This window comes from Kogia breviceps, chromosome 9, assembly GCF_026419965.1.
Source record: "Kogia breviceps isolate mKogBre1 chromosome 9, mKogBre1 haplotype 1, whole genome shotgun sequence".
Classification (NCBI taxonomy): domain Eukaryota; kingdom Metazoa; phylum Chordata; class Mammalia; order Artiodactyla; family Physeteridae; genus Kogia; species Kogia breviceps.
The window spans coordinates 60,661,995-60,688,922 of NC_081318.1; the positions used below are offsets into that span (position 1 = coordinate 60,661,995).

Genomic DNA, 26,928 nt, shown 5'->3' on the forward strand with positions numbered 1-26,928 from the left:
ATCTAATTAAAACGGGAGACGGGACAACAAGCTTTCTTTTAAGTTCATTTAAATACATGTTTATGTTGTGTTTAAGTTCCCTGTGGGGTAATGTAACGCTGATCCCAAGGCATAAAAGCAGTTTCATTAGGCAACTGTAGGTCTTCGTGAATACTTTGAGCCTTAAGTACTTAAGACTTAAGCTCCCCCATACCCCATACCAAGGTTATCCACTGAGGCTGGGCGAGCCCCACCCCTGAAGGCAATACTTCTGAGGCTGGACTGATTCATCTTCCCTTTGTAGTCTCCTTTCTCTCCTGCCTTGGTTCTTTAACTCAAGGTTATCATACTTGAGCCTTATTTTTGTTCTTCTCTGCTCTCAATGATTTATGTTATCCTTTCGGATGATATATTTATTTAACAAAGAATAACTCTCCTTTCTCTTTGCTTCTCATACCACTTCTTTTTGAGGGCAATGCAAATATTTTAAATAGGACTTCAATTTGGAGAAATTTTAAATGTTTACAAGTCAGCCAGAATATCCACATTCGATATGTATCTCAACAAGAAGATGAAGTTTGGGGAACTAAAATGTCATTCTCTGTTTGCTTCTGATATGTATTATGTTTTAGGTCCTCACTTCTTAAAGCGAGTCGTCCAGCAGCATTAGCATCACCTGGGAGCTTGTTGGAACTACAGACTCTCAGGGCCATCCCCAGGCCAACTGAACTGGAATCTGCATTTTAATAAGATACCCAGATGATCAGTGAGTACATTACAGTTGGAGAAGCCCCAATTCCCTCAGACTCATCTCCTTGAGATATTATGTAGATTCTCCAGGAGAAGACTGTGGAAAACATTCTGTATGCTCAGGTTAGATTCTTCCTTAGGCATCTTGAATGGCCTTTTTATGGACTCATTAGAAGTCTGCTACACAGAAGAAAAATGAAGAATCACTGCACAAAGTTTTAAGTCTCCCCTTTAATTATGTCTGAATTTAATTTATAATGATTCTGAACTATAATTAGTACATTAAAATTGATTTACTATTCATTTACAAATACATTTAAATTGGGTACTTGTGAACAAAAAATTTTCTTTAATATTATATACCTATATGTGGCAAAGTAGCTTCTCTATAGAATGTTGATTCTGCCACAGATTTTGAAAAAGGCTATAATCACATCATATATCCATAAAGGAACACTAGAGTTATGTTCTTCTTTTTAAATTTTTCGTTAATATAGACCCTATTTGCTCTAACTGAAATGAATATTTCATCACTGGCTGCATGTGTTGTCACATTCTTGAGAAAGAATGTAACAATTTTAAAATAATCTCATCTGCTTAAGAACATTATTGTACTATCTGAAAGGCCATTTGGGATTCGATTAAACAAAGTAATTAAAATAAATTTATGATTTGTTCTAAAACGTGAGCTGAATTTAAGATGTATATGATATTTGCTGTTATATTTTTAAAGAAATACTGTAATCTTTTGTTGCCAAAGTCTTGTCTAATGAAGGAAGAACAAATGCTTCTTTGTTTAACCACTCTTAATGCAATCTTGAAATTAATTTTTAAGAAGTTATTGGTTCAGGGCTTCCCTGGTGGCGCAGTGGTTGGGAGTCTGCCTGCCGATGCAGGGGACACGGGTTCGTGCCCCGGTCCGGGAGGATCCCGCATGCCGCAGAGGAGCTGGGCCTGTGGGCCACGGCCGCTGGGCCTGTGCGTCCGGAGCCTGTGCTCTGCGGCGGGAGAGGCCGCGACAGTGAGAGGCCCGCATACCACAAAAAAAAAAAAAAAAAAAAAGAAGTTATTGGTTCAGAATTATGTAGTTTCGATAGTTATACAGCCCCTACTCTTTATTCTATAGATAAATGATCCTCCTTCCTCATCCTCATGGCTACAGTATCGTAGACAGAGACTAAACACTAATTTTCCTTTAATTTTTTAGTCATTCCCAGCCATCATGAGTAATAGCAATTCAAGTGATTTCACAACACAAGCCCAAGACTGAAAAGTTCCGTTCCCATTGTTGATGCTGAGGGCTTGTTAGATACTGCGGGATTTATCTTGAATCAATAAACACAGTCCAGATTTACAGCAGATTCTTACCCCAAGAGCAACTGTCCTTGTTGCTCAAAGGAAAGCCATCATGCTTGTGTATAGTAGGGGCTCAGGCACAAATGTTGGTTTATAATTTTAGGTGTCACAGTGTAATTGCATTATATCATTTCAGTTAGTTAAAGTTTCATACCTCTAAGATTGTTGTATTCTGAAGCAGGAAACAGTTTTAAAAAACCTTAAACTAAGATTCACAGTTTTTACTGGCTATCATTTTATTTTTTTTAATTTTTAAAAAAGATTTATTATTTATTTATTTTTGGCTGCATCGGGTCTCAGTTGTGGCATGCGGGCTCTTTGTTGTGGTGTGTGGGCTTCTGTCTAGTCGTGGTGTGCGGGTTTTCTCTCTCTAGTTGTGGTGCACAGGCTCCAGGGCACGTGGGCTCTGTAGTTGTGGCTCACGGGTTCCAGAGCACCTGGGCTGTGTAGTTTGCAGCACGTGAGCTCTAGTTGAGGTTCGTGAGCTCAGTAGTTGTGGTGCGTGGGCTTACTTGCCCCGTGGCATGTAGGATCTTAGCAGGGATTGAACCCGCGTACCCTGTATTGTAAGGTGGATTCTTTACCACTGGACCACCAGGGAAGTCCCCTGGCTATCATTTTATGTCATCATCATCATTGCTAACACTATGCGCACTTTCTATATGCTGCAGACAAACTAGTCTAAATCCCTTTTACATATCAAATCATTAAAACACACAGGAAGCTTTTTAGGTACATGTTATTCTCATTTTAAGAGAAGGAAACTTGCGACTCAGAAAGCTTAAACAACTGGTCCAAGATCACATAGTTAAGAAATCGTAAAGCTGGAACCTAATGGTATATGAATATAATTTAGTCACTTTAAATTTGTGAGCATGAAGAACACATACTGTGAACTTATTCTAATTTGGGGGGTGGGGAGAGGAATGCCTTCTCTTGTAAGACAATTACTTTTTGCATTTGTTTTATTATTTACTTACTTTTGCTTTCTGCAGGTTAAAAGTATAATGGCATTATAAAATTGAAATCTCTGAAGTTATCATTTAGGATTTTTCCTTCAATTTTAAGAAAATTGTATAATGTATAGTTGTATATTATAATGAAAATATAATTTTATACATTACAATATAATGAAAAAGTAGATCAATAATAGCTCAGCTGCAAGTCTTGCCTTTGGTTGCAATGTGATTTTTTAAATACAATTTTATATTCTGGGGGCACATACTTTACCCTGAAGACAATGGAAAATCTTTCGAATTTTGAAGAAAGGGAATCCAATCAGAAGACTGTTGTAGTCATTTAAACAAGGGATAGGGAGTCAAGGCAGGTGGGTCAATGACATGGGAAAAAAGTGACTGATTTACAAAAGAAGTCTCAACAAGGGCTCCTCAATAACAAGATACATGAAGAGGGTGAAAGGTGTTACAGAACCCTAAGTCTTGAGCCTAGGTAAATTTAAGAATGGTGGCAAGAGAATGGTCTTTGGAGAAAAATGATGAGTTTAATTTGGGACATAGACTCTGAAGGAATGACAGGATATCCAACTTGAATTTATCCAGTGCTTAGCAAGGAAGGTTGAAACTGTAGAGAGGTCGGGGTGGGTGGGAGAGTTGGTTAACATGTCCTTACCCTTTCCAGGTAAGGGTCCAGAGAGGACCTCCAAAATGGTTAGAATGGGGTTGGCCAGGAGGGGGCAGCAGAGCATCACCAATTGCTGAGGACAGCTGGCCGGGACAAGGGCGCTGACACTGACGTTTGAACTGATGCATTCTCATTTGGATGCAGGAAGAACTGCAGCTAGGTAAGGACACAGAGACAGTGGGGCCCTAGAGGTGGATCACCTGGACAGTACAAACATATGGAAGCCGAAAGATGGAAAGATTTCTAGAAGGTCAGCGGAGGGTAGATGTGTGAACAGAAGCAAGTAACTAGGGAATTTGAAGAAAGTGATTATAGAGTAGTGGGGACAATAATAGATTTAAAGGGATTAAGCAGGGAATGAGAACGGAAATGGAGAAATATTTGTTTCAAATTTTCCAATGAAGGAAGCAGGGTGATAGGATGGTGGTTTGAGGGGGAGGTAGAATAGATGGAGGGATTTTTTAAAAATGTGAAGTGTTCTTGTGAATGTTTATGAGCTGAATGGACTAGTCTTATGAAGAGAATAATTGAAGATGCCAGTGAGAGAAAGAATGAGTAGATAATTATGAAGCTACCTCTCAGAAGAGTTGGGATACAATCAAGAGCTCTAGTGGAAGGCTTGTGTTGGAGGAGAGTACAGATGATAGAGCTTTTGTGGATTTTTATTGAGTGCCAACTTTGCATAAGTAAGCTGTGTTCTGAATGTTCATTACTTATTTGGAAAGCTTGAACCATGTCCTCTGGGAGACACGGTGGTGCTTGTGGATGTGTCATGTGGGAAGTGGAATGATTCTGGAGTGAGCTCCTCAGATAGCCCTTAAGTTATTAATCACCTTCTGTTGATAAATGCATATAGCCCGGAGTTATATAACTTATTTTTCACTCTTACATTCTCTTTCTCAGAGATGTTTTACTTTTTTTCTTTCTTTTCGATTATGGTTTTTAAAATTTTTATTGCAGTGTAGTTAATTTACAATGCTGTGTTAGTTTCAGGTGTACAGCAAAGTGAATCAGTTATACATATACATATATACACTCTGTTTAGATTCTTTTCCCATATAGGTCATTACAGAGTACTGAGTAGAGTTCCCTGTGCTATAAAGTAGGTCCTTATTAGTTACTTATTTTATGTATAGTAGTGTGTATATTTCAATCCCAATCTCCCAATTTATGCCCCCCATTTTACTTTTATGTTTAAAATATTTTTAGCTATATGAAAATCTTTATCCCCATTGTTGCAGGAACACTTTAATATTGAAGGACTGGATATTTAGTAATCAGTTTTTAACAGTGTCAATAACTTGGGTACTATTCCTGGAACCCAGATGTTTCCAAGTTGCAAACTTAGGCCATTGGTTATCAATCCTGGCTGCACAGTAGAATCACTTGGAGGGGTTTCTAAGCAATAGCCACGCCTCACCCCACTCGCAAAGATGCTGATTCAAGTGGTTTGGAGTGGGCCTTATCAGTTTTTTAAAACCAGTTTCCCAGGTGATTGTAATATGCAGCCAAAGTTGAAAACCACTGACTTAGACCAACAGCACTTTTACTATTAGGCAACTTGTTCAATGCATCATTTAACATAGGCTGTCCCTGCAAACTCAATATGACAAAAGTAAAACGCACTTCCAAAAGTAATTTTCCCTCTGGGTTTTTCTTTGTCAATTGCACTTCCATAAAGGAAAACATGGAGACCTCTGATTCAAATTTTGAGGAGTTTCCCCTTCTTAAACAAAAATCTTTTCAAAGCAATTATTTCAGAGTGGGTACATATCTGCTGCTCCTTTTACAAAAAATTTTGGAGGGGATTGGGGAGAAATCATGATTAGACTAGCAGAGTTGAAAGGAACTGAGAATTACCTAACCCAATTTATTTGACATGTGAGAAAATCGAGGTGCAGATTGCTTGAGTGACTTGCTGAATAACTCACAGGAAAACGAATTACATGGAGGAAGGATAAAGGAAAGGCCTGCATGAAGTGTACTGATCTGATCTGATTAGTGGCCAGGAATAGAACTCAGATCTTATTTTCAGTTCATGGCTATTTTGACCACAAGAGGAAAACTGGTCAGCCTAAGTTGGAAGGTCAAAGAAACAGAAAATTTTGTCCTCAAAACATAACTCATTGTCCAGCCCACTGTAAAAAAATAAAGGTCATCTACCATTATTCTCACTGTTATTCTTGATTCCTCTCCTCAAGGCCTAACCACACCATTATGTCTTGGCTTTTCTCTTACCCATCATTTGTCATTTTTGAGCATTGATTACCCAATGCTTTATGGACCTTTTCTGCTCCCTTTATGCTGAATTAATTCTTTTATTGTTATGTTTTGTTAATTTACCGGCAGAATTTTTCCCCACATTTTTAAAAGAGCTTTGGCTCTAAAAGAAGCATTTATTATACATGTACTTTAACCCCAAAGAAAACCAGAAAAAAGTAAACTGGAACAAGAAATTAATTTTTAATTTACATGGATATTAAGAGATGAAGTATGGTTAGAAAAAATTTCCTGAAGTAAAATAACCATGCTGCCATTCAATCCTTCATAAATGTGGTTTGTCAAAAAACCAAATTAAATCCATTAAAAAAATGTTCTGTGTTCTTTTAAACAAATATTTTCCTACAATTTAAGCAAAAGGAAAAAGTCCATTCAAGGGAATAAATATTAGAGTGCTTACTATTTGTAAGGCACTGCGGTGGACCCTGAAAAGAATACCAAAATGAGTAAGTCCCTGCCCTTGGTAGAGGGTTGTGTGTCTTTTTGTCTTTCAAAAAGTCTTTGCATAAACAAAAATCTGGGGTCTCGGAGGGAATCACATAAATTTTCCCACATTCTTACCCTTTCATCAACAGCAGGCCATATAAATCACTTGACACCCTTAAAATCACAAAATCCCTGCCCTCCAGGAATTTGTAATCTAGTGGGGGCAAGGCGGAGGGGGCAGGCAATAAGCAAACAAGTAAAATATGTATGTGTTACAGAGAAAAATAAAGCAGAGAGGGGGCTTAGGGAGTTCTTAGCATGATGTTGTAGAAATATCAAATATGCTTGCCAGGGAGGATCTTAATCAGAAAGAGACCTGAAGTAATGAGCTGAGTGAAATAAAGGTATTAGCCAAGAAAGATACCTGAAGCAGAACATTCCAAGCAGATGGAAGAGCCAATACCAAGGCCCTCAGTTGGGAGAATGCCTGGCCTGTTCAAAGATGAATTAGGGGCTTTGAAGACGAGTGTGGCAGGAATCGGCCAACTAGGGAGAGAACAGTAGGAGAAAATTTAGAGAGCTAAGAAGTGGAGAGTCTTTGCATTTTACTCTAATGAGAAGCCACTGGAGGATTTTGGCGAGCAGAGTAGTGACATTTTTTTTTAACCTATTAATAATTTAATAAAAAGCTATGTAAAAAGGTGTGGTCAGAGTGTTGGGAACCAGCAAGGATTTATAAGGCAGCCAGATGCTACCAGTAGCAGAGGCTGTTACAGTTTCGGTGGATCTTGATCAAAGTTTGATCGTGGCAGAAGCAGAAACACAAAAAGTGACTACAGCATCCGGTAAAAAGAGACGATTGTGCAAGAGGGAGTAGTGAGAAATGATCAAATTCTGCATACATTTTGTTGGTGGAGCCATCAGGATTTGTTGAAGGTCCAAAGGTGTGATGGGACAGAAAGAACGAGGCTAAACTGCTGCCAGCTTTGATTGGTCGCACTCTCAGTATCGCCGTTGTAAAAGGTGAAGATTTGTGAACGTTCTGATTCTACGTTTTCATCTCAGACTATTTAATCAGAATCTCCTGGATCGTGGCCTTGGACACAATACATTTAAAATGTTCTCTATTCTTCTAAAGCCAACTTGACATGAGCTAAGGATTGAAACCTGCTGGCTCAGGTCTCACTTGAGTTACATGAAACAGGCCACACCTTCAGGGTACAAATTAGGAGCACAGCCCTGTGCAAGGTACGTGGGTGGGTGGGCTCGTGAATGGAGAGATTAATCCCATTCGGATCCCTCTCGCAGAACGCAGGAACACTGCGAAGACATCTGAAGTGTCTTTAGCCAACCATGGAAGGCTTCCTGGAGGATCCCGATTTTGACGAACCCTTTCTTAAGCCTTTATCAGGAGGGAAAAGGGTAAGATGAATGGAAAAGATGATGGGGTGTAACTGAGGAGTGACAAGCGCCCAAGACAGACTCCTGGTGGATGACCCCTCCGCCCCAGACGCAGCCCTTAAGTAGTCGCTGCGCTGGCGCTCCACGAAATCTACGCCCCTTTCAGAGAAGGACCGGCCCATTTCTGCCCGCCGCTGCAGCTCGCGTTTCCGGAAGGTCCTGATATTAGAACGGACCCAACCGGATGAAAGTCGCGCGCCCTCTTCCGCTTGTGTTTGGGTTACTTATACTCGGCTTGTAAGGAGAGGCAGGCGCGCGTGGTCTCTCTGCGCAGGCGCGGCCTGTGGTTCACGCGCGGAGTTATGCCAGCTCGGCACGTTTCGCGTGTCCGGGCCTTGTATCGGCGCGTTTTGCTGCTGCACCGGGTTCTGCCCCCAGACCTCAAAGCCCTTGGTGACCAGTACGTGAAGGACGAATTTAGGAGACATAAGACCGTTGGTTCTGACGAGGCCGAGCGATTCTTGCAGGAATGGGAGGCAAGTAACTGCCCCTTTTTCTTCGCCCCAGATCTTTGAGGTCCCTCAGCTGTGTCCCGGTTTGTCTCTGGGAGAGACCGCCTGACCCGGCTGGTTTCCCCGGGCCTCACGAGCTGGAACACAGCGGCAGCCTGTTCCGTTTGAATTAAACAGCGCAAAGCCGTTCAATACTTCCCAAAGCCCACGGGCTCCTCGCTGGAGCACATCCCGTTACAACAGCGTGTCCAATTCAGTTCAAGTTTTGCCAGGCGCTGGAGGGGTGAGGATGGAGGTTACAAAATTGAATAAGTCACCGTCAAGTGCTTAAAGAGCTTACCGTTTGGCAGCTTTTTTGTCTCCTCCAATGCCTTGCACGTATCAAGCGCCTATTGATAAATTAATGGTTTTCTCGTTACTAGTTTTCAGAGTTTTAGAGGCTTGTTATAATAATTACTATCTTTAAAATCCCAGTGCTCTTTGTTGGGTCTTGATAATATTCTCAGTTGACTGATACAGAAATCGGATAAGACTGGGGGTAATTACAAGCGGTGGGCAGAAATGCTGGTCAGAGGTAAGTCAGGTGAAAGTGGTTTTTTCGTAGTCTCAAGTCACGGTATTCTGTTGAATTGCTCTGCATCATTGCATTAAATCTTAATCAGACACATGCATTAGGGATTAACCCTTTGACTTTCCCTCCCTTTTTTGAGTGAAGTCAAATGATATTCAGAGTATTTAATTTAGAGTATTTCGTGGGGTTGGGAGCCATGCAGCACTGCCCTTAGTTATTTGCAAATAGCAAGAAATGAATGAAATTGGCAATTAGAGCGACAGGTGTTTGAAAGTATGAAGCAGTGTTGGTTTAAGAACTGAGGTAAGCAATTCTTCAGCCTAAAAAGTTGATGCCTATAGAGATTATTGAAGTCGGTTTTTTAAAAAAAATCATAAAGAGTGAACATTAGGGTGAACACCGAACTTTTTCACTGAATTGCAGAGTTTTTTATTGTGGACTCATTGACGCTTGCAAGAGGGACATTTAGGACAATGGTGAAATTTAGAACTTGCCTAAAAATCATGTGTATTAGATGTAGTGAGGCTGCCTAGAGCCAGGGAAGTTGAATCTTAAAATGCAGACTGCTTTCTTTTAATATGGTAACTTGGTCTTGAAGCCAGAAGAACTGGATTCAAATTCAGGTACCGGCATTTATTAAATGTCAGATCACTTTTCCTAGTCTTATTTTCTTATCTATAAAATCATAACAGTATTTACAATATGCACCTCTAAATTAGTGTATGTAAGTGTAAGTGACATCTTTTAAGCCAAGTCAGTTTGTGGCAGGACAGGAAGAAGTCTAGCTCTATGTTGGGAAGAAATAAGGGCACTTTGGGAGGTCCTAAGAACTGGGAAGCCTTTTAGGGAAAGAGTAGGAACCCAGAATAAATTGATAAAAGGCGAGAGGAAAGAGACTTTTTTTTTTTGCGGTACGCGGGCCTCTCACTGTTGTGGCCTCTCCCGTTGTGAAGCACAGGCTCTGCACGCTCAGGCTCAGCGGCCATGGCTCACGGGCTCAGCCGTTCCGCGGCATGTGGGATCCTCCCGGACTGGGGCACGAACCCGTGTCCCCTGCATCGGCAGGCGGACTCCTAACCACTGCGCCACCAGGGAAGACCTGCTTTACTCTAAAAGGCAAAGTTGGTTACGGATACCACTGGAGAAGAGAAGGGAAGGATCAGGAATATGAGAGGACTCAGTACTGGGAGGAGAGTTCTCTATTCCCTTCATCTCTATTTGCTTTCATCTATTCCCTTCTGATCACAGAAAACTGTGGCAAATATTAGAGCAAATTCATCGGGGGAAATTTCTGTTCAAGGACCTTTGGGGGAAGGTAAGAGCTAAGTATTTCATTTTATCTCAAGGATAAAAATGTAAATGCATATTTACAGAGTTAATAGTGAATTTATATAATTCCTTACCATAGAGAAAAAATGTTAAGTTCAGGGAGAGATGTTTGATAACTGGTTAGTAAAATACCCCTTGTAATCTTATTCCCAAGCCTTTTAGGGGACAACTGTTAAAAGTGGATTTGGGGCTGGGTAGATCAGGGGGTCTTATTATGGCACTTCTAAAGTTCTGACTATTTTCAGTTTTGAAGAATAGCTGTTTTAGGTAATGCTTTCCATTTTTCTTTCTGTGCCGACCCAATTGTGGAGAGAAGAACTTCTTACCACTATTTTCTCGGAAATTAGAATAAACGTTGAAAATTAAATAGCAAGTAAAAGACGTTTGTGTTAGAATGTGAGACAAAACACAGCTCCTTTGGAGCCACTTTGAAAAGACTCTGTGTGTTTGATTTTTCATTTTTTTGCCCCATTTATTTGTGTTTGTTGCTTTCTTGCCTGGTTTCCATTGTTTTCCTTAAGTAGCTGTTTTGCTCTGTGTCTCTTCGGGGAGGTTTATAGTGGAAGTTTCTGGAAAAAGCAAAATGCTTAAACATTCTTTAAGTAGTTATTGATCACTTACTGCCAGGCAAAGTGCTAGGCATTGTACGACACAACAATGAATAATATATGTATTTTACTTTTATGGTGTCCAAGTTTAGAGTATAATAGATGGTTATAGTATGAAAGGGTGTCTCTGAAGTGCTGCAGGGACAAGCAGGGAATGGAGGAAGCTGAGGCCACGTGTAATGTCTGAGCTGAGGTTTGAGCAGGTAACAGTTACCTTGTCAAGAAAAAGACTCTCTAGAAAGAGGGAATAACCTATGCAGTGGTATTGAGGTAAGAAACAGTATGACTTTTTCCAGGATCTGCAGTGGTGTGTTTAGAATTTAGTGTATTACATGGGAGATACGGAAGAGATAAAGCTAAAGAGGTGACAAGAGACAGGATATTCTGCTAAGGATTTTAGGTCTTTATTTTGAATCATTGAAAGATTTTAAGCAGTGGTGAAAATGATTCAAATTATATTCTAGAAAGATCACTTTAACAGCAATAGAAAGGAATGATTGAAGAATGAGACAGATGGAAGGTAGGGAGAACTGTTAGGAGAGATGTAGTAATCCCAAATATGTATGTGCCTGAACCAAGACAGAGGTGTTGAGGATGGAGAGTATGGGTTTTTGTGTTACCCTTTTTAAGGTAGAATGGGATTTGACTTGGTGACTGATACAGGATTAATTAGAGGGGAGGCCATAGAATGGATAACTCTCAAGTTTTGGAATACAATACCAATAACCAGAATAAGTATATAGGAGGAGCAGGTGGGGGATGATTTCAGTATGGTACATTTTTGTGTTAAAAATTCTGGTGGGACAGTCAAGTGGAGATGTTCTGAGATATATTTAGTCTGATACTCAGGAGACAGATTGTGGCTGGAGATAGAGATTTGGAATTCATTATTTGTAATTGATGGTCCAAAGGTGTGAATTAAAGTGCCCAGGCTGGGTATAACGGGGGAAGTTAGATAGATAGTGGTCAAAGATAGACCACTAACATTTAGGAGTTAAAGAGGATGAAGGTAGTAGTGTAGTGCCGGAACTGTTTTGTTCTTTTCTTTCTGTACTCAGTTGTTCCTAAGCTACTTCTGCAAAGGAACATACTTTTTCCCTTCCTGGTTATGTTTGTCTTTAGATTTGTATGATAGTCTTTATCATAATATTTGCTTTTTTGTTTTATTTTGTTGTATTCATTTTAGAGAGGAGGAGATGCTTCTAATTTCATGTAACTGTCCATTTGTAACTCATGTGGGATATCTTATGAGTTTGAAGTGGATCATCAGATTAAAAAATGTATGATTACGTTGCATGTCATCTATATTTAGAGTTTCCTTAACTTAATATAATTAGGGTTGGATGGGTATTTTGCAGTTTTTATAATTGTACATCTCTCTTACCTAATTTGAGGACCTCATTTTGTTGCTTTTGAACATCCTGATTTGAACTTTGTATTTTAGTTTGTGGGAGAAAAGGAATGAATTACCTCTCTGTTCAATAGATGGATTATATGTGTGGGGGATCATCTACCAAGTATGAGGGAGTCATCTGGGAACCTCTTAGTTGTACTGTTTATTCTGCATGTTACTCAGTGTGGTGTTTTTGTGATGGTTTATTGGATGGTGATGGTTTATTGAATGGTGATATGTCACACATGTGTGTTTTCTACATTAAGCTTTACCATTTAAAAAATTTTAGCCATACTGTGGTCCTTAACAAATGGTTGAAAAAGGGGTGAAGGTGAGGATTTGAAGCAGGATATCCTTGGAACATAAAATGTTTCTTTTTTTTTTTCATTTCTGAAGTATTTGGAAGCTTTTATGATATTTTTTGTTTAGAAATACTTAACTTTTATTGGTGTCAGATGTGTTATAACAGTGCTTATGTTATAAAGTAACTTAAGATGTTTTTAAAAATCATAGTTTGATCAACATTGCATATATTATTGACTTTATACTATATTACTGGAACATAGAGGTACATCCTTTTATTTAAGTGATTTTAAAGTTATTGGAATTTATAGATTTAAAATAATGGTAATAGCATGATAATATTAATATGCTAGTAGTTATGGTTCTAAAACAGATCTGTGTGTGTGTAGGGGTGTGTGTATGTCTATATACCACACAGACTTAAGAATTTGAAGTTTTTCTGTAGAATTTAATAAAAGGATTATATATATATGCATAATATGGATTTTACTGGTTTACTTATTTTATGAGATAAATTATTTTACGGTTGCTTAATAAGAACAGATGTCTGAAATTTTACATAGGGAGTATTAGAATTGATTGAAAGGGGCTTCACATTGCTTCAGTAAACTTGTTTTTTCGGTTAATGCTCTTAAGCTTTTTTGAAAAACCACAGTAATGTATGTATGTGGTTAAAAAAAAATAGTGTGGGAGGGCTTATAATAAAGAGCAATATATTTTTTCTATTCCTTAATTTATCTGTTTTGGGGACATTTTTCATTTTATTTTGGTGTCTTTCAGGATTCAAGTATCTTGTGAATTTGGTTATCTGTCCAAATTTACAAGTAAAGCATTAAGAAACTGAGAACTCTGCATATAGGTAGGCTTGTTGATTAGAAAATTACTTTTAGGATTACAGAGTTTCAGTAAATCTCCCTTGGATTTGCTTCTTGCTCCTCATTTTCTTTACCTCCCTGGTGTTTGTGTTCAGTTGGTTCTGGCAGTTTGGCTTTATCTTCAGCTGTTATTCTCTGTTTTGTTTTCTAAGCTGTGGCTGCTTCTATGGAGGCTGTTTTATTAGTTAAACTTCTCCACCTGCTTTCCATCTTGAGAACCTTATGGAAATCTCTTGGCTTCTAATGGCTCCTTTCTTAGTCATTATGGATTGCTCCTTTAAAAGTTTTTCTATTAATTCAGTGGAGTTTTGGAAGGGAGAAGAAATAAGAAATAAGCTTCTGTGATTTCTCCAATCTGCCATCTCCAACTGGGGATTCTCAGTTTTTTCATTTTAAAGATGAAGAAACTAAGGCCTGTAGAAGTAAAATGACTTGTTTGGTGCCTAGGTACGATGAAAATCTTGTGCTCTCACCTCATGAAAATCAGTTAAGATTTTGGAAAATAATGTTTCCAAAAGACTATTCAACTTTTGTTCAATGTAAAATGATTATATATTTTTTAATTTGAATTTTGCTTGTTTGCTTATTAGTTTATTTGTATATTTGGTTTATTTTCCATTTTTGGTATTTTTCATAAGGTACAGGGAAGTTTTTAAAATCATGTTTCTATCTAATACACCTTTAGCATAATTAGGAAATGTTTAGGTATTGTTTAGGTAATGATTTATTTGTATGTTTATTAGCCCAAGGTGCTAATTGCGACACATTTTTCTCAAATATTTTTTTCATTAATGACATGAGAATAGAAGTTGCTGCAATGTAACTGTTAAACTATTGTGCTAGTGAGGCACATATATTTCCTGTGTGATTTTTGGCTTCAGTTGTCTTAGTAGGGGAAGTAATATTTTACCCTTGAAATTACTGATGGACCAAAAAGTTATCTTTTACCTCTAAGATATGATTATATTAGGAGATGAGTTAAAACTATATCAAACGGCTTAACCCACTTTACACTTTTCATTGGCACCACTGATTTTTCTCTTTAATCTTCTTTTAGCTTTAGGGTTATGTGTTACCATAGTAATACCACGGACAATAAAAATACAGTACATTTTATTTCTCTTTGTAATACTTACCATTAACATAAAATTAATAATTCCTGAATTAAAAAATAGTTAAAAGGCAAATGGAATGTATTTGGGATTAATGTGGTAGGTGATTGATAGCATTAGTATAAAAAGAACTTAGCTTGGACTGGGAAAACACTTAACAGCTTTAATACCGGAATGGGCAAAAGGGACTCTAATAAGAGGTCATTCTCTGATTTATATATGAATTTAACTGCTGTGTTGAATGTATATGGTAATAGTGAAAAATTTAAATCAGTATACATGTCCAGTGATGGCAGAAGAATGAAATTATAACATAGCCATATGATGGATGGGATAGTATGCAGCTCTTAGTAATGGTGTTTCAGAAGAATTAACGGTATACAAAACTGCTCATGATACAATAAAAAATAAACAGTGTTTATCTTTGGGTGCTGGGATTAAGGATGATTATAATTTTCTTCCTTGTACCTCAGAATTCCAGATCATGTGCTACTTTAGTAATTATAAGAAAGCCAATAAATGTGATTTTAAACAATGCAGTTGGATATACTCAACATTTTTGTTACCAATCTTGTGTCACAAAGCACAGGAAAACACATACATTGCATCAGCTAGCACCTTATAAATATAGTTCCTAATTTTGCCCTTTAAATTTTGTAGGTTAAACTTAGACTTCTTCATGTTTAATAAATAATGTCAGCTATATATTTTAATTATTTCTTGCTGAGTTTTGTAAAATTAAAACAATCTAAATGTGTAGACTTTTTTACTCAGTATTGTAAATGGCCACTGAAATAAGAGAAGAAATAAAAGGCATCCAGATTGAAAAGAAAGAAATAAAACTGCCTTTATTCACAGGAGATATGATTATGTAGACAATTTGATGTAATCTACTAAAAAACTTGTGGAATTTAATAAGTCAGTTTAGCAAGGTTGTGTGATACATGATCATTATATAAAAATTAACTACTTTTATATACTAGCAGTGAAAACTTGGAAATTAAACTTTTTAAATATCACCATCAAAAAATATGAAATGCTTAGGGAAAATTCAGACAAAGGATCTACAGACCTCTACACTGAAAACTACAAAGCATTGCTGGGAAAGAATAAACATGTATAGATTAAAAATTAAACTTTATCTAGTTACTCTTTTTTCCTTAACAACTAGAAGACATTTAGAATTTAGAATCTTTAGGGCTCTAAACTGAAATCAGAAAAGAGTCATCAGGGCCATCTATCTGGTATAATTTTAAGTCTTTTTAAGCAACGTGAAGATCTTCTCATGTTAATTTCTTAGAGATCATACTTAAATAGTCATAATTCTCCAATAACTTACTTTAATGAAAATTAAGTTGCTGCTTAATAACTGTTAGAAATCTATTTTAATTTTTTACCTTTTCTTTTTGTAAGTTTTGTAAAAGGTTGCATGAAGGCTGACAATGTATTAGGATTGGGAGAGGAAACTGTTTAACTGTTGGTTTGTCTTCAGGCAGGTGAGACAGAGGATGGAAGGTGGCTTGGAAACCAGTAGGCTTAGGAAGGAGATTCTAGGTAGGTTTGTGCCACCCAAGATTGTCATTGTAAGTCCTGGTAATTGATCTTGTACATTTGGAATTGGACTTTATCAGCATACCCAGAGATGATCGAATATTGACTTCAGATTCACACTAACTAAATTTATGTAATACTGAAATATAAGCTAGAATGCTGATTTCTATGGGTTGGGGAGTGGGGGCTGATGAAGAGGGCTCTCCTTTTCCAGGAGTCAGAATATTCATATTTAGAACCAGGGACACTTCTTTCAGAGGTGTCTCAGAATTTAGAATTTTTTAGATTTTAGAAAGGTAAGAAGGAGTATGATTGAATTTTAAGACACACCCCTGTGGGATCTGGAGTGGTACCCTGTAATCAAGTACATTAATATTTCTGAAGTAAAGCATTTGACTGTTAATATTAAGCAGAGTAAATAAACACTTCACATAATCCATTTAGGCCCGGATTTGCTACCAGATGAGTTCTGAAAGAGCTTTTGTTTTTTGAAACTTTGACTTCAGAATGGCAAGTAAGGGATTGTGGACCTCTATTAAGCTTTCTAGGAAACTGAATTAATGTTTAGAAGGTTGCCTGGTAAACATGGAATTAAAATAATGGGAACTGGCCTTGCAACCATCAGTTGCTTCTGCCCTTCTGATCCCATACCTTGGTGGGTTCAGTTCCCTAACCCCTCTCGTCGATTGTTGCTACACTTTGAGCACCCGCCGCGGCTGGCGGCAAAGTCCCACTTAACGTAGAGGGTATGCCCTTCTCCACAACCCCTTCAGCATTAATTGTTGGTAGTTTTGGTGCTGATGGTTCTTCTGACTGTTGTGAGCCGATACCTCTGTGGTTGGATTTGATGTGTCTCATAAAAAGCCTTGAAATTGAACTTTCAGGGATGTCCTTTTTTTCTTCAAACTGTGTGTGTAGCTTACCTCATCACATTCTTTTCTTGAAGTATGTGCCACATTTTGAAATATTTTGGCCAGTACCTCCCTCAAGACATTTTGAGGGCAGGTTTCATTGACAGCCCTCCAGTACTTGTGCACATGAAGTGACCATTAGCATGGGTTTTCAAGCTGCTGTTGCAGGTAACGGCCAGAGGGCTGCAGCATTTCTGCATTTCCCACTCTGGTAACTAGTGAAACAGACCTTCCTGCCAGTGGTGTTCCTCGGTTATCAATTACGGTGGAATGTGTCTGGAGAAATCCCCAAAAACTGGTGTCTCCTTACTTATATCTGTTTTTAAAATGGAATTTCTACTTTTCACTGGAGTACTATTCCATTGTGTACATGGACCACTTCTCCTTTCTGCATTCCTCTGTTGATGGACATTTTCATTGCTTCCAAGTGTTGGCTATGGTAAACATTGCTGGATTGCAGGATTGCCAGCCCGTGTCTTTTTGATTCTCATCCTCTCAGGTGATAGACCCAGCAGTGGGTACGCTTGATTGAACGGTCGCTCAATGTTTACTCTTTCCAGGCAACTCCACTGTGTTTTCATTAGGGGCTCTTACCACGTCCCACTTAGAACCGAGGGTACGCATTTCTTCACCACCCCTTCAGCATTTATTGTTTGCAGAAGTTTTGCTGATGGCCGTTCTGTTTTGATTCTCATCCTCTCAGGTGATAGACCCAGCAGTGGGTATGCTAAAAAGAAAAAAAATAATAATAATGGGAACTGGGTAGGCATGAGAGATTTTTCATCTGGCCTTGTAGTAAAAAAACATCCGTTTAATTTACAGTAGAAAACATTGTGGGTCCTGATGCTTCACTGCCCTTTTTTCCTGGACAGTGCTGAACACACATGAGGAAGTTTGCCCCCTCTTGATACTTTATTTTTATTTTAAGCACATTTTTTTCTGCCAAAGCATATTATTATTATCAGTGTGTTGATAGATTAAGCTACCTAATTGGTCTTCTGGGCCTGAGAGAATTCAGATGTTTCCCATTGTGTGTTGATTTTTTTAGCTCAGTTCCCAAGGGAGGATCATATTTATCTTATTTAGAAGTTTTTGGTCTTCCCTAATCCTAAATTAGTAAACTTGAAGCATTTCTAAAATAAATTGAATTTTGACTTCTAAGTTTTCAAACAGTAAAATATTTATGCTTTATTTGAATAGATTTTAAACATATACATGGTCAATTTTTTTTTAAAAAAACATTTCATCATTATAAACAAAAAAATAGAATGTTGTATGTTTAAGTAGCAAAGCTTTCTGGACTTTGTTGCAGTGACTCTTCACTTTGCTGAAGATGATGTTGTCTAGTTTGTTTAAAACTATCCCATTGAATAAAAAAAAAACCACACGCTTCTCATAGGAACTTTCCCCTTTCCACGCTAAGAATGACAGCTGATGGCATGGCAAATACGTATATATAAAAACAACTATAGGGCTTCCCCGGTGGCGCAGTGGTGCCAATGAAGGGGAACTGGGTTCGAGCCCCGGTCTGGGGAAGATCCCATGTGCTGCGGAGCAACTAAGCCCATGTGCCACAACTACTGAGTCTGTGCTCTAGAGCCCGCGAGCCACAACTGCTGAAGCCCACACAACTAGAGCCCGTGCTCCGCAACAAAAGAAGCCACCTTAATGAGAGGCCACCACACCGCAACGAAGAGTAGCCCCGGATCGCTGCAACTAAAAAGAAAGCCTGCACACAGCAACGAAGACCCAATGCATCCAAAATAAATAAATAAATAAATTTATAAACAAACAGACAAACAACTATAATAACATCAGCATGCAGCATCAATGGGTCTAGCCTCACAGCACAGACCCAAAGCTCTAACCCCTCCAAAAGGTACCTTGTTCATTGTCTCACACTTCCCAGCCTGGCTGCCTACTTATTCATTCTGTAAGGTATGAATACGTACAGTTGATAATGCAGGATTTCTAGCCAATAACCATAGTTAACACCACTTCAAAAACGCCATGAACATATTTAAATGCCTTTACTAGGCTAAGCAAGATGCACAGAGTGAGAAAAATGTCTTATTTTAAAATATTTGGAAATACATACAACTTTGATATAGTTTCGGGGTACTAATAACACCCTTGGCTACTTCACGTAAATTACTTTAAATTTCTAGTACACTTTTAGAAACTGCAATATGATTATGTTCGAATTTTGTAATTAAATCTAATGAGGGCAGAGCCATCTCAAAGAAGTTTATTGTATTTTTCCCTACTCTGGAATTCATGTGGAGTTAGATTCTCAAGTTTATTTCTCTATCCTCCTCTTTCTCAAACCCCTTCTTCTTTAATTCCTCCTGTCATCCTCTTCATCTTCCTTTTTTTAGGCAACATCTGTCTCCTTTGCACCGTCAGATTTCCGTGAGTTGGCTAAACCTTTTTCCTATTTCTCCTTTAGCCTCGCTACCTAATTATTGTAAGGCTCCTTTTTTTGCTATCAGATTACTCCACATCTGTTTGGTCTTCAGTGGAGATGCCAGGGTTTGTGGATTTGATCTCAGGGTGGAATTCTGAACAGAACCCTCCCAGTAGTGGCTACTCGGGAGCATTAGGCTCCTTCCTGCTTCCCGTAGTTGTTCCAAAATGCTCCATTTCTGGATCATCAGATTTGGATTTCCTTTTCCCAGACATTGTCTTCTATATCTCAGAGCACTTCTTAGAAAACTGCAAAGGGAAAATCAAAAACAAGCTTCAACGCTGATGGGATCTCTTGGATTTTTCTTCTTTTGTACCTCTGGCTTGCCTGCACAATGAAGGCAGAGAAGACCCTTTGCTCTGTGGTTTCTTAGGTCACCTTGAGCCATATTGATTCATTGTTTGCTAGCCTCTGCATGCAATTTTACTGCACGCAGTAAAGAAACAGTTGACAAGAAACCTGTGTTAATGATTATGATAGACATACATGTATATAGTTAAGAACTATATAAAATTTGCTTTTCTGTGCTATTTTCAGCTATTTAATTTTTTTGTGTCACCTGCTAAGTTAGTCAAGTGATTGGGACAAAGATTGTAATACGTTTTGGAAGCTTGATAACTTTTGTAACTACTTTTATGCTATGAGTGTATTTCTGAAAAGTTGTTTATAAGTTGATTTTTAAAAATTTTAACTGTATTTTAAGTATACTGGCAGATGAACTATTTAAAGAAATTCTTTTGTTAATCCTTTTGTAAAATGAATAATCAGGCCATAATTTCCTTCTTTGTGTAAACCTGCATTTGCATACATGAAATTTGTTTTAAATAGGGTTTGTCTACAAATGTCGATGCATGTGTCTAAAAAGAAGAAAATTTAATTTCTGTTTGTAAAGAACAAATTCAGATTTGGCACTTTTGATAAGTAAGACATACCAGATTATTTTAGTTCTATTCTTTTCAACTAAAGCATATTTTAGATAGCATTTTGCTATCTAAAATATGCTCTACACCTTTAATTAAGGGGTGGCAAGAAGTTCATATGTTAAGATTGATTGTAGTATATATATATTTTTTGCGGTACGCGGGCCTCTCACTGTTGTGGCCTCTCCCGTTGCGGAGCACAGGCTCTGGACGCGCAGGCTCAGCGGCCATGGCTCACGGGCCCAGCCGCTCTGTGGCATGTGGGATCTTCCCGGACCGGGGCACGAACCCGTGTCCCCTGCATCGGCAGGTGGACTCTCAACCACTGTGCCACCAGGGAAGGCCTGTAGTATATTTTTAAACTATATTTTCTTAAATAGTAATAGAGCTAGTGTGAAGTTATATAAAATTTAAAAAGTTTTTTAGTAGTTTTATCTTTTCTTTCTTAAAAGCATTACTGGAATCTCAAATCTTAATGATTTTTTTCTTTAAAAATTTTGCTTTATCTTAGTCTGTACTTGTAGATGTATATGTTGCTTTTAATTATGTTTGTTAGCTTTCTACTTAACTGTAGTTTGGTGATACCCAGCAGTTTACTCCTCTGCTTGATACTTGGATGATAACTCATCCTTATTTTAGTTTGGATACTGAAATCTTGTTAACCAGTATTAACCATAAACAGCCATTTAGTCCACAGTATAGCATAAATATGGTACATTTATGATGAAAAAATTAAAATGTAATTGCCATTGTGTAATATTTTAACTGTACTGTGGTTAAATAGACTTTTTCTGCAGGGCTGTCTGGGAGCCTTACTACTGTTTGTTACACTGTTTTTCTGGGAAAGTATATACAGATTAAAGTCTAGAGCATTGGGAACTTGACCCCATCTCTTAGACCAGCTGCACCACCTATTGGATAGTCAGTCAAAGGAGAAGCCTCTCATGATTTAACATGGGTACTGTTTGATTCCATGGAAAGTAAAGCCTTTCCTCGATAACTGAGGAAGAAGTCGGTGGGTTAGAGAGCCCTTGGAAACGTCCTGGGATCTAGTAGAGACACGTCTTCTAATATAAATAAGGCCAGCCATTTGTTTCTTCATGGCCTTAACAAGTTGAGTGTCAGGGATAATCTAGAAGACATTATTAAGGACAAAAACTGGAAAGAAAGCAAAGAATCAGGAGGAGAGGTTTCAGCAACAGGTTCAAGGTGGGACATGGAGAAATTGTTCCAAATGTAGGTCTTGAATTGTGTGAGGCTGTTGGTCACACTACTAGGGAGGACTAGACAGGAGGAGCCAAATGAGTTTATTTGTTCACTGATTCATTCAATGCCTACTATTTTTCAGGGGATACAGAGATTAATGGTCAGTATCCGTAAGGAGTTCATAAGTCTGGTACAAGTCTGTATAAGATAGAAGACTCATTGTGCTCTAAAGAATAGTAGTTGGAGAATGTTGGTCTTCTGGCAGCAGGGCAAACAAAGAGTGATGTGATTACAGGAGGAAACTTCTCTTTCCCTTAGCCATTCAATTTATGATTGTTAAGCAGTTCTCTAACCAGTATATCTACCCTGTCACTCGCTGTTCCTTAATCTGACTCTGTTCTGTTGGATTTTGAAGATCTTTTTATCTTTGAGTTTCTTTTTAAAATATAATTACCCTATGAGAGATTCCATTTTAAATTATTGGCAGCTAACACTTTAATGATTAACAATGACATTGATTAACATCCAGCTACTTACTGTGTGAACTTGGATAATTTGATTAACCACTCCAAGCCTCAGTTTCCCCATCAGTGAAATGGGAATACCAACAGTATCAAATAAGATAATATATTATCTTATTTAAATATATTATCGTATTTAAATTGAATACGATAATATATGTACAATAGTTGCGTTGTACCTGGTAAGTTCTCAATAAGTGTTAATTATTTTAGCTGTAGCGTGTGGTAGGAAGCAGATTTGATAGGAAGGAGTTTTGAAGGTACTGAAAACAAATTTTGTAATTTCATTATTCTTAATTCTTCCTTCTTTCCTATCTTCCATATCCAGTTAGTTGCCAAATCTGGTTGATTCCTTTTACCATATCAGAACTCTGACCTGTTGTCTCCATTCTCTTTGCCTCTGGATGTTTGTAGTAATTTCATAAATAGTCTTGCCTTTAGTCCCTTTTAAATGTCAGTTTATAAAACACAACTTTGATCATATTATTGCCTTTGTCAAATGCCATCACTGTTTTCCCATTGACCTCTCTTGAACCCGAGTTCAAAACTATGCAAAATCTGACTTGAATATGTTTTTCCTACCTTACATCTCAATATACTTTGTCAAGTTTCCTAAGTTCCAGTCATACTCAACTGAGCATTGTTCTCTGAATGTGGCCTTAAGTTGTCTTGGCCTCACTATTCATTTGCCCTGAATGTTTTCCTGTCTTTTTCTGTATAGCCAAATCCTAAAATGTCTTTCATAACAGCTCCAATCCTTTGCTATCACCTGTTTCTTGATTAATTCTCCCTGTAAAAAGCAAAACTCTGTCTTCTAATTTTCTAAAACATAATTTTGTATTTTTGTTTTCTTAATGCTTTCTACAGTGTATTATAATTATTTGTGTACATCCTTTTTGGTGCTAGTTGAGGGTAAATTCCTTGAGGACGAAAACTATGTTTTACTTATCTTTGTGTACCTTAAAGCTTCTGAGACAGTATTTTGCTTATGATAGATGCTCAGTAAATCTTGGTTTTTTTCCTCCAAAAGAAAAATGTGTGATTTTTCAGATGAGGACCAAACATGTTGGATAAAAAGTTAACCAAATATGTGAATTATAGTTTATAAAGATTAATAGTTTAAGCAAAGGCTTTTATCCTGATTATGGGAATTCTTAAATTGTATTTCATAAATAAATGAGAATTCAGTGTTATATTTCATAGTGTACTAGGCTTATTCCAAGCACTTTAGTCCATGTTTTTATCTAGATATGCTGTCAAGTCACTAGGCATATGAATGCATGAATAGCTGGTTCAGTTTTTTTTTTTAATTAATTAATTTATTTTTGGCTGTGTTGGGTCTTCGTTGCTTCACGCGGGCTTTCCTAGTTGCAGCAAGTGGGGGCTACTCTTCGTTGCGGTGCGTGGGCCTTCTCATTGTGGTGGCTTCTCTTGTTGCGGTGCATGGGCTCTAGGTGTGTGGGCTTCAGTAGTTGTAGCACACGGGCTCAGTAGTTGTGGCTTGTGGTCTCTAGAGCATAGGCTTAGCTGCTCTGTGGCAAGTGGGATCTTCCTGGACCAGGGCTCTAACCCGTGTCCCCTGATTTGGCAGGTGGATCCTTAACCACTGCACTACCAGGGATGTCCTGGTTCAGTTTTATATATGTATATGTATATATATATATTTTGCTATGTGTAAAACTTATATCAAGTGTCTGTGGTTCCTAATGATTCAAGACAATTTAAAGTAGCTTAATATCTGTTTCTTTTTCCATTTAATATAGTGTTTTAAGTGCCTAAGAATGGAGAGAGATAATTAAAGAGTATTTAGGAAATTTAAGATCATGAACTGGGAGAGTCCTAGGACAGGCATAATTGCTAAGAATCTTGGAAACAGAAAAAGAAGTTGAGTGTCTGTCATGCAGTTTCCTTAAGCTACAATGAACACCATCTTGTCTCCAGAAGAAGAGAGAAACTAGGAGCAACCGTGCATGGTCATTTTCACTAAATTCTTCTAAGAATATTTACCTTGTTTACAACCAGATTCATTCATTCCTTCTAGTATTGACTGGAATACTCCAGTCAGATACAGGAATTTTTTGTGTAAGTGTAATTTCAAAAATTTCCACATGATGGCAGAAGATATCTGGAAACATGTTATTGAATGAAATTCAGAAAACTTTGTATTTCAATTTTATCTGAAATAGTGTCTTTTCATGTTTCTACTAGTAATTTTCACACTTGTATTGTCTGATAGAGATAGTTATTGCTGTTTAGAACATTTTAAATGTTTTCACTAATTTTAAAATTTTAAAAAGAATTTTTCCCCCAATTTCTTTTACATAATTTAAATTCATTTTTGAAGGTTTCATGGGTTTCCCCTGAATAGTGTTTTAAATACTTGTTTTGGTAAATGTCTTTTTTCTTAGTAAGACAGTTTAGCGGAGATTGAGTTCAGTTATTTACTATTTATAGATAAATGTGTGAAACCAAATACATGGACTTTTATTTAACTTTATTTTAGAAATTAAGGAATTGATTCAACATACATTCTTTTGTGTGAATGTGAATGCACCTCATGCTGTCTTGACTGTTTTGTTTTTTGCCTCCCTTCTCTATCACTGTCAGGTCTTCTCTGAAATCTTCCCTGTCTTAATTTAAGAAATTCATTCATTCTGGGGCCTTCCCTGGCGGTCCAGTGGTTAAGACTCCACACTCCCAATGTAGGGGGCTAGGGTTCAATCCCTGGTTGGGGAACTAAGATCTCACATGCTGCACAGTGTGGCCAAAAAAAAAAAAAAAGAGAGAGAGAGAGAGAAATTCATTCATTCTGTATATGTTTGTTAAATATTTACCACGCTTCATATACTGCCCTCAACATTGATAATTCATAGTGTTAAAAAAAAAAATTCACCTGATTTAATCTTCATTTGCTGGAGTTCACAATCTTACAAGGCAGATAGCTACCAAATACATTATTGTGTTTGAGTTAATGTTTGTAGTTCTTATAAAGCAGTATACTTTGCATAAAATTTTAAGGAGTATGCAGCTTTTACACAGTTATGGTAGATTACTTCTGAAAGCGTGAATTAGATGAAGAATGACCTGAAAAACATCAAAATAAAGATTTGGAAATTTTGTGAAAATGTAAATAGACCAAGGTATTTTGTTTGTTTGTTTTTTGAACACTAGGCGATAGATGATGTAGTTAAAAAAGAGAGGGGGAAATAACATGGCATTTTTTGTTTTGGCTAGTAACATTCTGTTTTTTAAAAAATTATGTGTATCAAGAAGCTATTTTATTTTTACATATTGATGTTCATTAAGCTTTTTAAAATTTTTTATTGAAGTATAGTTGATCTGGTCTTTTTCAATGTGCAATTTTATCTTATGTCTGAATTTGATTGTATAATTTGTTGTTAAAACTGGGACACTTGGAAGTTTAGAAGTACTAAAATAAAATCATAAAACACACATACACATCTGAAATGTATATTTATTGACTTATAAATTTGGTTTATTATATTGATAGAGCTATAAAATAGTTCTTTATGAAAACTGTTTTCAAAAATAAGTTTTTAAAATGTAAAAATTATATATATCTGTTTAAGGCCGAAAAATTGGCCTTTATAATGGTTATATGACCATTACAAAAAGAACATAAGTAGAATAATTACTCTTGGGATATATTAAAGTACTTTCTTTTTAGATGTTGTTGTCTGTAATGTGTCATTTTTTCTGAAGAATATAGGTTTTGCAATATGGTTTTGTTATTTAAATTTTTTTCTTAAAATTGCTTGCAACAAGCTTTATCAAAGTTACATTTTATGACTAAAGTATTTGAATTGTTGACTTCTTTAACTGAGAAAACTTTCTATAAATGTTGAGATATCAAAGGAGCTCAGGGCAAATTCTGCTCAATGGAGGATATTTTCAAATCAATATTTTTTGTATTGGAATTCTATAAATATTTAAGCCACAATATTTTAACAGGTACTGTCTTTATCATCATTTATAGTAGCTTTTTTTGACAAATTTTTTTTTTTTTGGCCATGGCACGTGGCATGCGGGATCTTGGTTCCCCACCCAGGGATCTAGCCTGTGCCCCCTACAGTGGAAGTGTGGGGTCTTTTTTTTTTTAACTTTTTAAAAATTGGAGTATAGTTGCTTTACAATGTTGTGTAAGTTTCTGCTGTACAATGAAGTGAATCAGCTATATGTATACATATATCCTCTCCATCTTGGACCTCCCTCCCACCCACCACCCCCATTCCACCCATCTAGGTCATCACAGAGCACCAAACTGAGCTCCCTGTGCTATACAGCAGGTTCCCACTAGCTATCTATTTTACACATGGTAGTGTATATATGTCAATCCTAATCTCCCAATTTGTCCCACCCTCCCCTTCCCCTGCTGTGTCCACATGTCTGTTTTCTACATCTGCGTCTCTATTCCTGCCCTGCAGATAGGTTCATCTGTACCATTTTTCTAGATTCCACATATATGCGTTAATAAACAATATTTTTTTCTCTTTCTGACTTACTTCACTCTGTATGACAGACTCTATGTCCATCCACATCTCTACAAATGACCCAATTTCATCCTTTTTATGGTTGAGTAATATTTCATTGTATATATGTACCACATCTTTATCCGATCATCTGTTTTTGGACATTTAGGTTGTTTCCAGGTCCTGGCTATTGGAAATAGAGGTGCAATGAATGTTGGGGGTACATGTGTCTTTTTGAATTATGGTTTTCTCAGGGTACCTGCCCAGTAGTGGGATTGCTGGGTCATATGGCAGTTCTATTTTTAGTTTTTTAATGAACGTCCATA

At 37.3% G+C, this 26,928-nt stretch overlaps 1 protein-coding gene across 2 annotated transcripts in view; it reads left to right on the top strand.

The window, feature by feature from the left end:
- Positions 1-8,106: 8,106 nt before the first annotated feature.
- The window catches only part of SDHAF3 (succinate dehydrogenase complex assembly factor 3), a 70,553-nt gene continuing 51,731 nt past the window's right edge, over positions 8,107-26,928 (top strand). Inside the window, exons 1-2 of one of the 2 annotated variants that reach the window (XM_059074746.2) lie at positions 8,107-8,369; positions 10,165-10,231. In XM_059074746.2, coding sequence (XP_058930729.1) covers positions 8,196-8,369; positions 10,165-10,231 — 241 coding nt within the window. In that variant the 5' untranslated portion in view covers positions 8,107-8,195. The remainder of the gene's footprint in view (positions 8,370-10,164; positions 10,232-26,928) is intronic. The other variant, XM_059074745.2, reaches the window with a different exon arrangement.